The sequence below is a fragment of the Chiloscyllium plagiosum genome, unplaced genomic scaffold, assembly GCF_037043375.1.
Source record: "Chiloscyllium plagiosum isolate Xiang-an unplaced genomic scaffold, Cpla_swu_hap1 HiC_scaffold_31, whole genome shotgun sequence".
Taxonomy (NCBI): Eukaryota; Metazoa; Chordata; class Chondrichthyes; order Orectolobiformes; family Hemiscylliidae; genus Chiloscyllium; species Chiloscyllium plagiosum.
This window is the reverse complement of record NW_028270169.1, coordinates 52257686-52273681: the sequence shown is the minus strand read 5'-3', so window position 1 is coordinate 52273681 and position 15996 is coordinate 52257686. Positions and strand designations below refer to the sequence as shown.

Genomic DNA, 15996 nt, shown 5'->3' with positions numbered 1-15996 from the left:
ACAGAGAGTGGTGGGTGTGTGGAATGCACTTCCAGTGGTGATAGTAGAGTCAGATACATTAGGGATATTTAAGCAACTTGGATAGACACATGGACGATAGTACAATAAAGGGTATGTAGGTAGTCAGATCTTAGAATAGGATAAAAGGCTGGCACAACACCGAGGGCTGAAGGACCTATACTGTGCTGTCATGTTCTATGTTCTAGTTCTTTTGAAGTGTTGTTGCTAATAACTAATGTAATCCCATATTGTTTCTTAAAAGCCATTTTTATTCAATTATGGAATGGAGATGCCATTGAAAAAGCCAACATTTATTGCTAACTCCGTTTCCCTCTGCGAAGGTGGTTACTAAAACAATGTTGTGAATGGAAAATTTTCACAGGATCTTGCCATTTCTCTGTTAGTTCTTAATATAATATTAAAGTGAGAGGCATAAAATGGTGTTCTCACTCTGCATTGACAGCATTCGTCATCTGAAGGGATCATTGGTTATGCTTTAAAAGCTTCATAAAGCATTAATCCAACAGACAGTATAATTAATTTATTTCCAAGGGGATGTTAAGGTGGGTACAGTTGAGGTACTGATCAACCATGATCTAAAAGCATGGCAGAATAAGCTGAAAGACCTCTTCCTAAATTTATATCCTATATTTATTGTACAAGATCCTTCTTGATCTCACCTCTCAATCAGATGTCGGTCCATTCAAGTCCAAATCCACAAATGCCAGCATGTAATTCTGTGTTGACATTCCAATGTACTAAGGGAGTACTGCAGTCCTAGGTGCTTTCTTTCTGATGAGATGTTAAATCAAGGCCTAATTCTCCTCTCAGCAAGATCTCCTCATATCATTATTCGAAGAAGATTTCCTCCGTCGCCTGGTTAATAATTATCCTTTAACCACTACCATCTAGAAACTATTGTCTGGACATCATCGCATTGCTATTTACGGGACCTTTCACCTTGTGTTAATTTGTTGCTATATTTCATACATTAAAACAGTCACTACACTTCAAACCCATTCTATTGACTGCACAGTCCTTCAGGAAGACTTCAGGTCATGGAAGATTATATAAATCCATTTTTATTTTGCAATGCCATATGGATATGCATCTCTCAGACACAGCTACTGTTTCATTTTTAGATTCAATTACAATGAAGTTTGCAAAATTGTTTTCTCAGCATTATAATACAATTTTAATATTTGTATTAGTTTTTGATAATGGATCATCACAGAGAAATAAGCCACAGTCATCTCTGTAAAATCAGTTGCTATAGAAACTGCTCGCTATAGTTTAATGACTTGCCCTAGTTTTAACTCTGTCTCCTCTCTCACATCACATACAAGTAATCAAAACTAAAGACCTCAATTTTTCTTCTTTGTCACCCTGCCCACGTGACTCTGCACATTGCATCACTGCATTATCAGACCAGAAAACCAGAAGTCGAGCCTTATAATTTGTCCCTGTAATTTCAACTGCAGTTACTTTTTGTGAATACATTGCAACATGTGCTGAAAGACTGCAATCCAACAAATCATCTTACTGCAATTTATCGGAGATAATAACAAGCTGCTTGTATGAATTGAATAGTGGAATTTTCATGAAATGCTCGAGGTTTAATTTTCTTATCAGATGTGAAGTTTAGCCAATAAAGATATTGTGCCCATTTAATGATAAATCCTCTGTTACAAGTTGAAGGATCCTTCCTGTATAATGGTATTCTTTAACCTATTTCTGATCATTTAATCTTTAGCAAAGACAGATGACAGCCCAATGAGGCTCTGTGGGATTTATGGAGTTTTGTCACAATAAATACATAGTCTGCCAGGAAAAGAATGGATGGCAAACATCTCAGGAGACTGATATTGTGGTGACAGGGAAGCAACTGATTTGCTGTATACTATAGAATCCGAGGGAGAATAAGAGTCTGATTTAAACCAACTTGTCACATTCGACTTAAAGCTAATTTGATCAGTTAGACTGATAAAAACAGGAAACATTTTGAGATATATATGGCAATATGAGGCATATAACAAAAGAACAGAATATTTGATTTTAACCATTCCTGATGCTAGATCAGGACACAAAGCTTATTAAACCCAGTTTACACTTTTATTGTGTATTGCGAAGGAATGATTTGGATTAATTTAACATGCGAGGTTCAGCAGCTCAGATGAGATATCCTGCATTAAGCAGGCAACAGTCTTCAGGACTCTCGATCCTGGTAGCAGAGAACTGTGTCTACTCCCCTGACTATACTATCACCAATTACAACTACATTTCTCTTCTCTCCCCTCTCTTGAAAGGCTCCCTGTACCATGGTGCTCTGGTCAGTTTGTTCATCCTCCCTATAGCCCCCTCTCTCATCCACACAGGGAGCGAGAGTCTCAAACCTCTTAGACTGGCTCAAGGGCTGAGGCTCCTTCAGCACTACCTCCTGCATCCCTCTACCTGCCTCGCGCATAGTCACACCCTCCTGTCCCTGATCACTGACCGAATTCGAGGTAGTTAACCTAAGGGATGTGACTGCCTCCTGAAACACAATGTCCAGATAACTCTCCGCCTCCACGATTCTCTGTATTGTTTTTTTAATGACATAACAACTGCACTGTAATACCCAGTGTTTTAAGCCAGGCTGTCTAAATCAGTTTCTAATTCCAAGCTTAGCATTAACATGTAAACGTGTAGTCCCCAAAATTACATTTAAAGATTCATCCCAAATCATGCTGTAATTTTGGATTTGACAGTTAAAAGGTGGAAAACTTGTATTTGTCCCCCCACTACTTTTTGTGCCATACTTGTTGTTTCTCAATTTTCTTACTGGCTGATGTCATGGTAACATTCTGAGAGATATAGCTCCAAGGGGATAGTGTAAAATCAAGCACGACAAGACATCTCCTGTTCACATGTAGAATTTACGAATTACAGTTGAAAATCCATGGCCTATGAAGCAGGAGCCCATCTTGAAAACAACTTGCACACAAACCTTGCATCAAATGTGACTCAATGATATTCCGTTATATTACTGAACATTGTGTTTATCACTATTTATACAAGGTATGTCCTAGATGAGCTTAAAAAAAGCTTGTTAGTAATTTACGCTGGCCAAGGGTACAGTTTTAGCAAGCAAGCAAGACAAATATAGTGCAGATTAACCTATCATATTAACATCAATAATTCACTCAAAAAATGCAATTTTAATTAAAGGCAGGGAATAATAGCTTGCTTTCAAAATAATTTAGGCCTTTTAATGAAATTCTTTCAAGCGTGAATTTTCTTTTGCTGTTTTGACATGTCATGTCCAGCGCAGGTAAGATGGGTCTTGAATACCCTCCTTTCATACTGTGATTCCATAGAACAAAGAAGAATACAGCGCAGTACAGGCCCTTTGGCCCTCGATGTTGCGCCGATCCAAGCCCACCTAACCTACACTAGCCCACTATCCTCCATATGCCTATCCAATGCCCGCTTAAATGCCCATAAAGAGGGAGAGTCCACCACTGCTACTGGCAGGGCATTCCATGAACTCACGACTCGCTGAGTAAAGAACCTATCCCTAACATCTGTCCTATACCTACCCCCCCTTAATTTAAAGCTATGCCCCCTCGTAATAGCTGACTCCATAAGTGGAAAAAGGTTCTCACGGTCAACCCTATCTAAACCCCTAATCATCTTGTACACCTCTATCAAGTCACCCCTAAACCTTCTTTTCTCCAATGAAAACAACCCCAAGTGCCTCAGCCTTTCCTCATACGATCTTCATGTCAGCAGCTAAGCTGGGAAACCTGTTTCACAAGGTCACAGACCTATTTCAACTCAATCATCCAGAATGACCATAAAGTATTGCAGTGTGCAATTAGTTATTGAACGCTTCCAGGGTTTTTACTTCGGTGCTGTTTTGCGGAGGATATTCCATGTGTTTGTTGATCACTTCTGATGTGAAAAAGAACTTCCTGCTGTTATTTCTACATGTAATTGCTTTCAAGATGCAGACTCTTCCCTCCTTTTTAGAATGAAGTAATTTTCCAGATTTCCCTTTTTCCATGCTGCACATCCATGAAATTGATTTCCTATTGCTGTTTCAGGTATACTCCAGAAGAAATTCGCCAGAAAGTGGGGACCTTTCGGCAAATGTTAATGGAAAAGGAAGGTGTATTGACCAAGGAAGATCCACACGGACGTCATGCGTGAGTGCACGCTGCTTTGTTAAAATGATCAGTTCTTTTTAATAAGTATTATGGATTGGAATAGATCTTTAATTAGGTTTAAGTTTGTATATCCTCTGGAATAGAAACTTCAGAGGTGGTTGCATTGAGGTTCAAATGATTAAAGGAGTTGATGGGATCAACGGAAAGAAAACAGTTTTCTGTTGGGAGAAAGCAAATTCAGCAGGAATTACATTCAAATTAAAGAAAGCCCCACCACAGTTGAAGGTCATTTGAAATCTGGGACTCTCTGCCCCCAAAAAACTTGAGTGTAAATTAACAGAAGAATTAAGACCTGATATTTTAATTAAACAAAAAAAGGAAGAATAGTGCCAAGGTGAGTAAAGAAAATTAAGATTCTGATAATTCACAGTCAAATTAAATGATAAGACAACCTCTAGGGGTTGAATGACCTACTCCAGTTCCAATGCGTGGAGGGAAGGTTTATAGGGAGCAATGTAATTTGGGGTCCCACTCACTTGCTGGAGAGCTAGCAGGAGCCACCACGTGAGAAGATCTCATTTGAAGTGGCCGGCAATGGACCTTCTCTACAGTTAAGGACATTGGGGTGGAAATCCAAGTTTTTGAGAGTTTCTACCCAATCAGAGTTCAGCAGCTCTTGAGTGCCATCCTTGCCACTGCCAGCTGCTGGTAATGCACCTTTCAGAGGCTCACAGTCAACAAAAGACCCCAACCCGAAGGTGAATGAGGGTGAGATAGAGGTCACAGGAGAGGGGCAATTGGCAGCAAGAGCAGCAGATGGCCCTCAGCAGCCATCCACAACCCGATACCAGCTACCATCTTCAGATAGAATGAGGTTTTAAGGCTTTTAATAAGTGTTTAGGCTGCAAGGCTATCCCACGTATCTTCTTGTCCCAACCTTAATTGGGCCAGAGCAGACAAGTCTCCCTCTTGCCTGATTAAATGCTGCTCCAACTCCAAACTGATGGGGGCCAAATTCCACGCCAAGCCTTTTTAACTCCATGATTTTTTATGCTTTTATTTCCTCACTGAATAAAAGTAAGAAACCAGTGGGTTCTCCTAACTTTACAGCTCTGGCTATTCAGAATGACTCAAGCTGCCATTTATTTCGAGTAAGGGTGGGGTGTTTATTGTTGCACAATTTTCTGCGGCAAGTTTCAGGGATGATGAACAGGACTTGTCCAACCAGAGACAATTCTTCTCTATTTCATGTCAAATATTAAGAATATATTGGGGATTTGTTTCCCTTGCTTGCATTGAGCAGTGATAGTGATTGAAAGGTTAATTAACTGGCCTTTCATGCTTTTAATTGTATTTGAAAGATTGATTTATGAATGCATTTATTTATTAATGAGATTATTTGTATATTTGGAGTTTCATATTGACTGGAGATTTAATTATATAATGTGAAATACAGACATATTTTATGCATATAGCCACTATATAAGGTAGTTAAATCCATGTTTATATTTGTGTAATTAGGAAGTCATAATGAGGTATTTCTGCTTCAGTTAATCACATTCTTCTTGAGGTGCCCAATATTACAGCAAAATATCAGTGATGAGCAAATTAACTTCATGCTTCAACACATCATAAAAATAATTTACAATAAAAAAATTAGTAATTTTACTCTTGGTCTACCCTTTACCCCAAACCCTGTTTTATAAATGTTATTTTGTTCTAGTTGATACAAACTGTTCTTTTAACTTGTTTTCTTCCTCTCACTGCCTTTCTATTTATCTCTCTACTAATAAAACAAAATTTGCATGTGTATCTGCATCTGCTTCTTGACACGTCATTAGTGTATCTTATCCACATGAACACTATGATGGGAGTGAGCAACTTCCACAAGCTTTTCAGGGACTGCCCTCTAATTTGGCCTTTTGTCTCACATTTAGAGTTGTTCCTTGAGTGCAGGCTAGTGGAGTAGTTCTGGAGCTGATCTTCAGCTATCTGTCAGGTTGGGTCACTGCTAGCAATGTTGGAATCAGAATGGAACATGTAACTGTCAAAGATGAAGCCAGCACCCACCCTGGTTTCACCCCATCTCCTGGTCTCAAGTTCATATCAGTAATCCCAGTGGTGAAGTGTCCTTTATAAGTTCTCACCCCAAGTCGATCACTGTGACTAAGATATTTGAGGAGTTTGAACTGTCTGCCCTTCCGCCTAGTGGCACATTTCTTCAGCATAGAGTTGCCCAAAATCTGACTGTAGTAGCCTTGGCCTACTTAGGACAGCAATGTGAATGAGATGCATTTAACAAGCATGCCACTTTGTACCAGTAAGATTAACACCCATACTCCTATTTCTTCTGCAATTCATTCTGTATTTGCAAAGGAATATGTGTGCTCCTCAAATACATGCATACATCTATGGAGTGCTTATCTGAAAAGCGAAACCAATTTGCATTTATATAGCCTTTTTCACCACCAGCAAATGTTTCAAAGCTCTTTAAAGCAAAGAAAGAGTACTTTTGAATTGCAGTCACTGTTGTTATGTACGAGAAATGGCAGCCAACATACTCTGGGCAAATTTCCACATCGGTGATCTGATAGTGACAAAGTAATCTCTTCTTTTTGTGATGTTGGTTGAAGGATAAATAATGGTCGGGACACTGGCAATAATTCTACTGCTGTTCTTCAAAGGAGCTGTAAAACCACCTGAGCAGGCAGCTGGAGCCTCAGTTTAACATCACACCTAAAAAAGATACCATCTGTGACAGAGCAGTGTTCCTTCAGCACTGGACTGGAATGTCGGCTTAATTATTGTGCACTGACTTTGGATCTGGAAAGGGTCCTGAACCCTGAATTTTGCTCTAGAGGCATAGCTGGACATATTGAGGCATGACCTGAGTTATATGCAGTTAAACCTAGATATCGCCAGGCTAGAAACCACTTGCAGTTGTGCTGATGAATAATTGGAATGGCTGTCATGGCTGCACAATTTTATTAGCGGCAAAACAACATGATGTTATTGCTGGACCTACACATTGAAATGTACAAGGTGAGTCAGAGCAATATTCTCGTTCGCAGTTTTGCTGCTTTTTCTTTCCACGTGGGGAGGAGGACATTGCACTGAGAAAGTGAATAATTTGCTGGCCCTAGTTTTCTTTGGGCTCTCTACTCAGTTGAGCTCTTCAACTCAGCTTGCCTCTTCCAATGTCCTTCCAAACAGAAGTTTGCAAACGTCAAGGCCATCAGTGACTGTCAGTCGCAGGAGTATAGAAAGTGCAAAAGGTGGGGTGGGGGTGGAATCTCAAGAAAGCAATTATTGGAGCAAAGATGGAGTATGAAAATGTGCTGGCAGGCAACATTAGGGAGAATCCCAAGGTATCCCAAAGTTCCGTCAAGGGGAAGAGAATAATAAGGGAAAGTGTAGGGTCAATTACGAACCAATCTGAGTGTGAAGCCGGACAACTTTAGTGGAGTGTTAAATGAGTACTTCACAGCCATCTTTGTTCAGAAGGAGGACGGTGCAAATACACAATTGAAAAAATGATCCGTGAATAGAATAAAACCTCTACTGTGTGGAAACAGGCCCTTTGGCCCAACAAATCCACACCGACCCTCTGAAGAGTAACCCACCCATTCCTTACCCTATTATCCTATATTTACCCCGGACTAATGCACCTAGCCTACACATCCTTGGACACAATTGACAATTTAGCATGGCCGATTCACCTAACCTGCACATCTTTGGATTGTGGGAGGAAACCAGAGCACCCGGAGGAAACCTTACAGACACGGGGAGAATGTGCAAACTCCACACAGAGGGTCGCCCGAGGTTGGGATCAAATCCAGGTCTGTGGCGCTACTGTGCCACCTAAAGTAAAGTTCTTACACAGGTTAATACAAAAAACGAGGAGATATTGGAGATTTTGGCAGATTTAAAACTGACCAATCTCCAGATGGGTCTGGATGGGTTGCATCCCAGGTTGCTGTGGGAGACAAGAGGAAATTTCAGGGAGCCTGGCCCAAATTTCTAAGTTGTCTCTAGCCACAAGGGAGGTGCCAAGTGACTGGAGGACAACTAGTTGGGTTTCACTTTATAAGAAGGGTGGTAGAGATAGACTTGGCAACTATCTCTAGGGAACTAGAGACCAGTCTGTCTCAACATCAGTGGTAGGGAAATTGTTGGAGAGCATTAATTTCCATTTAGATAGGTAAGGTTTGATCATGGATAGTCAGCTGACTTCGTCAGATGGGAGTCATGGCTAACAAATCTGGTGGAATCTTTCAAGGAGGTGACAAAGTGTTTGGATGAATGTAAGGCAGTCGATATAGTTTACATAGATTCCAGCAAGGCTTTTGACAAAGTCTCACATGGGAGACTGATAAAGACGGTAAAAGCTCACAGGATCCAGGATGGTGATAGAAGGCTGTATGTGTAACTGAAGACTAGTGTGCAGTGGCGTAACACAGCGATTAGTGCTAGGTCCGTTATTGTTTATATTCCTAAGTGATGTCGATGAGAATGTGGGGGGATTGACAAGTAAGCATGTGGATGACACAAAGATTGATCGGGTAGTTGACAGTGAAAGGAAGATGTTAGTTTACAGGAGGATATAAGCAGACTGGTCAGATGGGCAGATCAGTGACGGATGAAATTTAAACCTGATAAATGTGAGGCGATGCACTTTGGAGAAAAGATTTACACAAGGGAATACTCCTTAATTTGCAAGACACTGGAAGCTCAGATGAACAAAGAGATCTTGTACACAAGTCCCTGAATATATCTGGGCTGGTATATGGGCCACTTGCTTTTATCAGTCGATTATAAGAGCAGGGAGATTATGTTGGAGCTATACAGAACCTTGGTTAGGCCATAGCTGGAGTACTGTATGCAGTTCTGCTCACCACACTATAGGAAGGATGTGATTTCACTGGACGGGGCTGCAGAGGAAATTCATCAGGATGTTGCCTGGGATGGAGCATTTCAGTGATGAAGAGAGGCCGGATAAGGTCAGGTTGTTTTCTTTGGATCAAAGAAGGTTGAGGGGGGATCTGAAAGAGGTATATGAGATTATGAGAGGCATGGTCAAAGGGATTAGAAAACAGCTGCTCTCCTTGGGTCAGGAAAATCGACATTTCGGGCAAAAGCCCTTCATCAGGAATGGAGGCTTTTGCCCGAAACGTCGATTTTCCTGCTCCTCGGATGCTGCCTGACCTGCTGTGCTTTTCCAGCACCACTCTGATCTAAACTCTGGTTTTCAGCATCTGCAGTCCTCACTTTTGCCTCCTTGGTCAAATCGGAAAAAACAAGTGAGCGCAACTTCAAAGTGAAAGGCTTAGAGGGGATTTGAGGGAAAATGTTTTCACCCAGAGGGTGGTGGGATTCTGGAATGCACTGCCTGGGAGGGTAGTTGAGGTGGGAAACCTCACAACCTTTAAAAAGTTGGATGAGAACTTGAAGTGTCATAACATTAAAGGCTATGGACTGAGTGCAGGAAAGTGGAACTGTATAGGTAGTAGTATATGTTTGGCAGTAGCCTCTTCAGTACTGTATGGTTCTATGATTATTTTTCATTGTCAGTGCCAATATCTGCCCCCTTCAGATCTTGCTGTCTTTGTAGCAGAGATATAGACATCCAGAAGATTGTGACCCAATTCACTGTACAGAAGATCTTTGGATTATTACCTTAGCTATGCGTGCGTGCTGTTTGAATTGACATGCTCAGCATTTTTTTGAGTTTCGACCGTGCTGAAGAGACTTCCCTCCTTAATACTCCCGTGGGAGCAAGACGGGCAGAGGTCAGGAACAAGTTGACCAGAAAAGTAGTAAACTGGTTGGCAAGCAGGGTGCCAAATAGAGGGTGTGGTGCAGGTAAAGCAGCAAGTTGGGGGGACGGATAGAGTTGGTGCTAGCTTCCAGTTGCTGGCGTTCAGCAATGTCGCCAAGGGCATTGGTGTCCTCTGTCAGTGCAGTGGCAAGCAATACATCTTTTTTCTTAAAGACTAAATGCTAAAAATGTCCTTCTTCATGAATGTTAATATTAAAATTTAACTGCTGAATAGTTAGGCAGTAAAGTGCTAATGTATGCATTTTCTGTATTTAACACAAAGTAGAGTATTCATTCATGTTCAAGCCCTACTCCTTCCTCAAAGACTTACAATATCTTTCCTTTTCCAATAATTTATCCAATTTCATTTTGAAAGTTATTATTGAGTCTTTTTCTACCAGTCTTTCAGACAATGTATTCTAAATCCTAGCAACTAGCTACTTAAAAAGGAATCTAGTTAAAGTCCAGTTGATTCATGACTGCTACTCCTTTGTTTTCTAGTCCTCCAGATATAAAGACCAGGGCAGCACTTCCCGTTCAGTTTTGGGACATTGATGTTGAAATACATGCTTGGTCTAACCCCAGACAATGTTGGGATTAATCTTTGCTATAATTTACCAAGGGATAACCACTTAGTGGCAAGAGCTCATGCTCAATGTCTGATTAAGGATGAAGGCTGCCATTATAGTTAGGGAAGGGAGAGAGGATGCTTCACGTTGGAAGCAACCTCACAGCACTTAATATATTTCCCTAGCTTCCTAGAGTGGGGAGCCATTTCAATCCTTATGGAGCACTGGATCGCCCAGTCTCCTATCTCTGGGCCTGTTTCACCCAGTGAACACTGCCCACTTGTTTAATGGAGTCTTCCAGTCCTTGTGGTGAAGGAACCCAAAAAAGCTCATGGATCGGATTCTGTTTGCGGTCCCCAGTTTGAAGGTCAGTAACTAGTTGTCACCCAAATCCAATTCTTTGAAAGTGACGGAGGCTTTGGTACCGAGCGCAGAGAACTGGGATGCAGAGAAACGTTGGAAAACCCCAGCTCACTAACTTCTTTTCCAGCCCCATGTCCTGACCAAAATCCTGCCTCAACATTGCATCGGCTTTTTTAATAATTCCATTACATTAAATGCACTATATAAAGAAGCACTGTTGCTGCTTTAACTGCCCCTCACATAGTTGGCAATATTAGCAGAGTATGCTCTTGGACAAGTATGTGCGTTCACTTTTAATTACAAGCCACTGAGCAGCACAAAGGTACTAATGCTCAGACTTTCATCTGTGTTAATGCTGATTAGTCACCATGGGCACAAAGTACAACACAGCACAGAAACAAGGAGGCTCAGTGGTTAGCACTGCTGTCTCACAGCACCAGGGACCTGGGTTTGATGCCAGCCTTGGGTGATCATCTGTGTGGAGTTTGCATGTTCTCCCTGTGTTTACATGGCTTTCCTCTGGGTGTTATGGTTTCCTCCCGTAGTCCAAAATTGTGCAAGTTAGGTGGATGTGCCATGAGAAATGCAAGGTTAGGTCTGGGTGGAATACTTTTTGGAGGTGTGGACTCAATGAGCTGAATGACCTGTATTTGAACCGTAAAGATTTTATGATTCTATAAACAGGCCCTTTAACCCTGCACTGACACATGATGCCTTTCTAAACTACAGACATTTGCCTCCACACAGTCTGTATCCCTCTATTCCCTGCCTGTTCATACATCTGTCAAGATGCCTCTTAAATGTTGCTATTGTATCTACCTCTACTATCTCCTCTGGCAGCATATTCCAGACACTTTCTACCCTCTGTCTACAAAAAAGAAACTTGCCTCTCACCAAGTCACCCTTTATTTAGGGTGCATACATACATAGTTCTTCACACTGGTCTGGCTTCCTCAGAATCAGGTTTCAAAGTAAACAGGAGCTCTGACACTCCTGTTTATATCTGTCAGCCAGGACTCCCTGATTAGACCATATTAACAGCCCCAATCACAAGGTCTTCCTGGGTGACCTCATTACAATCACTACAATCTCCCCTCATAGGTAATACCCTCCAAACAAGGCAACATCCTGGTAAACTATTTTTGTACCCCTTCCGAAGCTGCCACATCCTTCTGGTAGTCTGGTGACCAGAGTTGGACTGAAGATCCCAAATGTGGCCCCGGACTAAAGTTCTGTGCAGCTGCAACATGACTTGCCGATTTTTACACTCTGTACCCCAACCAATGAAGGCAAACACACCATACACCTTATTGATCACCTTATCCATTCACGGTGCCACTTTCAGGTAAACTGTGTACCTGTACACCTGGGTCCTTCTGTATGTTAATGCGATTAAGGGTTCTGCTATTTACTGTATATTTCCCTCCTGCATTTGAGCTTTAAAATATTTCACCTCACATTTGACTGGATTAAACTTCATCTGCCATCTCTATGCCCAAGTCTCCAGCCTATCTATATCCTGCTGTATCCTCCAGCAATCATTCTCACTATCCCACGTCCCCTTATCTTTGTGTCATCTGCAAACTCACTAATCAGACCACTTACATTCTACTCAATCATTTATATATATTACAAACAACAGGGGTCTCAGGACTGACCCTGCAGAACATCACTGGTCACTGCTTCTCTCCATCTTTAATAACTAAGCCAGTTTTGTATTCATCTTACCAGCTGACTATGGATTCTATGTGACTTCACCTTTTTTATCTGTCTGCTCTGAGAGACCTTGTCAAAGGCTTTGCTAACATCTACTGTGCTGCCCTCATCAGTCGTCTTCCTCAAAAACTCAATCAAGTTTGAAAGGCATGACCTTTTCCGCACAAAGCCATGCAGCCAATCACTAATAAGTTCATATCCTTCCAAATGTGAGTAAATCCTAGCCCTAAGAATATTCTGCACTAATTTCCCTAAAACCCACATATGGCTCACCATCCTGTAATTCCCAGATTATCCCTGTTGCCCTTCTTAAACAAACCACCTATCCTGTGACTATAGAGGACACAAGATTTTGTACAATGCCTCAGCAATTTCCTTACCATCCTCCCTCAGTGTTCTGGGATAAATCCTGAAATAACTCCAGAGAGGCCGGTATCCTGTCGCCAAGTCATCCTTTATTTAGGGTGCATACTAGTTCGCACTGGTCTGGCTTCTTCAGGATCAGGTTTCAAAGTAAACAGAAACTCTGATACTCCTGTTTTTTTATATAACGATAGGTTGTATTTCAGCACATAGCAGGACATATGTCTTCCTTCATTATAACCAAATAGAACAACTACAAATAATTGGATTACATCGAGGCTTTTTTTTTAAAAAGAGTTTGTAATCATGTTACCAGTAATTACTGAACTAAAAAGTATACAGAGGAAATAGTCTGCAAATACATTTTTTTGCAAGCACTCGTTAATTTAAATGTGGAACCGAAAACCTACATTAAAGCACAAAGCAATGGGAAAGAATGGTCTAGCCAGAAAGGATGGAATTAGAAAAGTAGCTCAGAATAATTCTTTAAAATTTAACATTCTAAGTACTGTATATGAGGCAAGACTGTAATATACAAATGTTACAAATGGTTGCTTGTGGTTTATGTAGGTGGGTAACGTGACATAAACAGCAGAAAGAGATGAGGAAACAATTAAAGTGTGCCCATTTCCAGATACTTCAGATGTTAGCCTTGCGTTAGTGAGAGTCACTCTTGTTTTTTTTCCTCACTCTTGTTTTTTTTCCTCACTCTTGTTTTTTTTTAATTTTATTAGACAATTACAAAAGAGTTTACAAAAAAACAGTTAACATTTACAGCTGTACACAAGAGACAGCAATTTTACAAGGGAGAGGAGCAGCAAAGCCGGGCCCCAAACCCTACCGTTCAACCGGTTTACAGGGAAATGAGGACAAGCCTCAAATCCCAGTTTCAAATATGACAAGACAGCAACAATGACATTTATACATAAGACAATCCTGTTACATAAAAAGTGCAGACAATACAGACCCAGCAAGCCCCCGTCCCTCCCACCTTCTGGCCACTCTAAGGCAGCCCACCCCGACACACCTTCCGGCTCTCAGTCCACCCCATGCCCCTTCTAGTTCTCGGTTCGCCCTGACACACCTTTCGACCACCTCTAGGACAGCGCGCCCTGGTACCCGCCCGGGGTGACAGCGCTGAGGACGGCTACCTGCCTTCTGGCTCTCGGTCTGTCCCTACGTACCATTGGGCTCTCGCCCACCCCGATGCGCTGTCCGGTCAGTGGGCTACCCTGACACACCTTCCGGCCACCTCTAGGACAGCCCGTCCCCTTCCCCAGGAACGACAGTGAGTAGGGTAGCCCGCAAGCCTTCCGGATCTCAGCCTGCCCCTACGCGCCTTCTGGCTCTCAGCTGCTCTGACACACCTTCCGACCACCTCTAGGACAGACCGTCCCGATTATCCCTTCTCGGGACGACAGCACTCATAGCGGCCTACCCACCATCTGGCTCTTGGGGCAACTGGCATCAGGGTGGCCTACCCACCCTTCAGCTTTCGGGCCAGCCTACCAACATTCAGGTTCACATGATGGCCTACCCACCCTCCGGCTCTCAGGGTGACAGCTTTCAGGACGACCCATCAGCCTCCAAGCTCACAGTAAGGCCTGCCAGACGCAGGGATGCACAAGACAGTGCAGGTGATGCACGATACAGCTAATTACCGAAAAACAGAGTCCTTTCTGGTACACAGTCCAAATATAGAGTCTTCAAAATATAGAGTCCATTCCCAGGAAGAGAGTCCACTCCAGTTTACGAGGTGCATTGCCCAAAATGGAGTCCACTCCAAACTGCAGAGTCCACCGCTAAAAAACAGGGTCCACAACCAAGGGCAGAGTCTACTCCTGAAGGCAGCAAATGCATACTCCACAGCACACAGGTGTTCAGTCTCCATGGAGACCTGGCCCATCCTTGGAAAACCAGGCCCACAGTATATTGTAAAGATGCAGTTAACTCATAGGGGTTTAGTCCACTCCTGAAGGAAAGGTCTTCTTCCAAACTCCAGGATACAGCAAGTGTTCACCTCCCAGCACACACACAGGTGTTCAATCTTCAGAGGCCCAGTCCTGGGGCTAGGCCTCCCCACAGGAACAGCTCCTCTGGTTAAAATGTATGTCTTCCACAAGGGCTCAGGCCAAGCACCAGAAAAGTGAAGACACATACAAAAAACAAAGAAAACTAGACTCCAAGGGCTAAGTCCTACCAAAAAATCCACATTGTCCTTTTCTCAAAAGTAAAAAGAGAAAAGAGTAACACACTGGCTATAACCAGCCAGTGAAACAACAATCCCCTAATGAGAACCAAGTCACACCTGAAACGCATTGTGTGCATCAGGAGTTTAGAAATCAGTCCTCACTAAAGGAATACCAGTTAACAAACTGGCTAAATAATTCAGCCAGTTCAGTAATCAGGTTTCCCCCTCCAAAAAAATGGAAACAGAAACCAACAGTAACACACTGACTATGGTCCAGCCAGCACAGAGTCAGTCCCCTAAACTAAGGAGACTCAATCTCCTGTTCATATCAGTCAGCCAGGACTCCCTGATTGGACCAGATTAACAGCCACAATCACTACAGATCCCATCAGGTTTTGGGACAAGTCTAACTTAAGGCTTTTCAAAGCACACAACACCTCCACCTATTTAATGTTGACAAGCCCTTGAATATCAACATACCCTTCCAGAGTCTCACTATCCACAATGTCCTTCTCCTTTGTGAATACCAATGCAAAGTATTCATTAAGGAGCGAAGAAGGTTACCTCAGATTACAACAGGATCTTGATCAGATGGGCCAATGGGCTGAGAAGTGGCAGATGGAGTTTAATTCAGATAAATGCGAGGTGTTGCATTTTGGGATAGCAGATCTTAGCAGGACTTATTCACTTAATGGTAAGGTCCTAGGGAGTGTTGCTGAACAAAGAGATCTTGGAGTGCAGGTTCATAGCTCCTTGAAAGTGGAGTCGCAGATAGATAGGATAGTGAAGAAGGCATTTGGTATGCTTTCTTTAATTGGTCAGAGTATT

The 15996-nt window shown here is 42.2% G+C and overlaps 1 protein-coding gene across 7 annotated transcripts in view; it reads left to right on the top strand.

Moving 5' to 3' along the window:
• The window catches only part of srrm3 (serine/arginine repetitive matrix 3), a 795287-nt gene that overhangs the window by 593355 nt on the left and 185936 nt on the right, over nt 1–15996 (top strand). For all 7 annotated transcript variants that reach the window (XM_087977541.1, XM_043718787.2, XM_087977540.1 and 4 more), the window contains one exon: nt 4086–4187. In XM_087977541.1, the coding sequence (XP_087833667.1) occupies nt 4086–4187 (102 nt within the window). The remainder of the gene's footprint in view (nt 1–4085; nt 4188–15996) is intronic.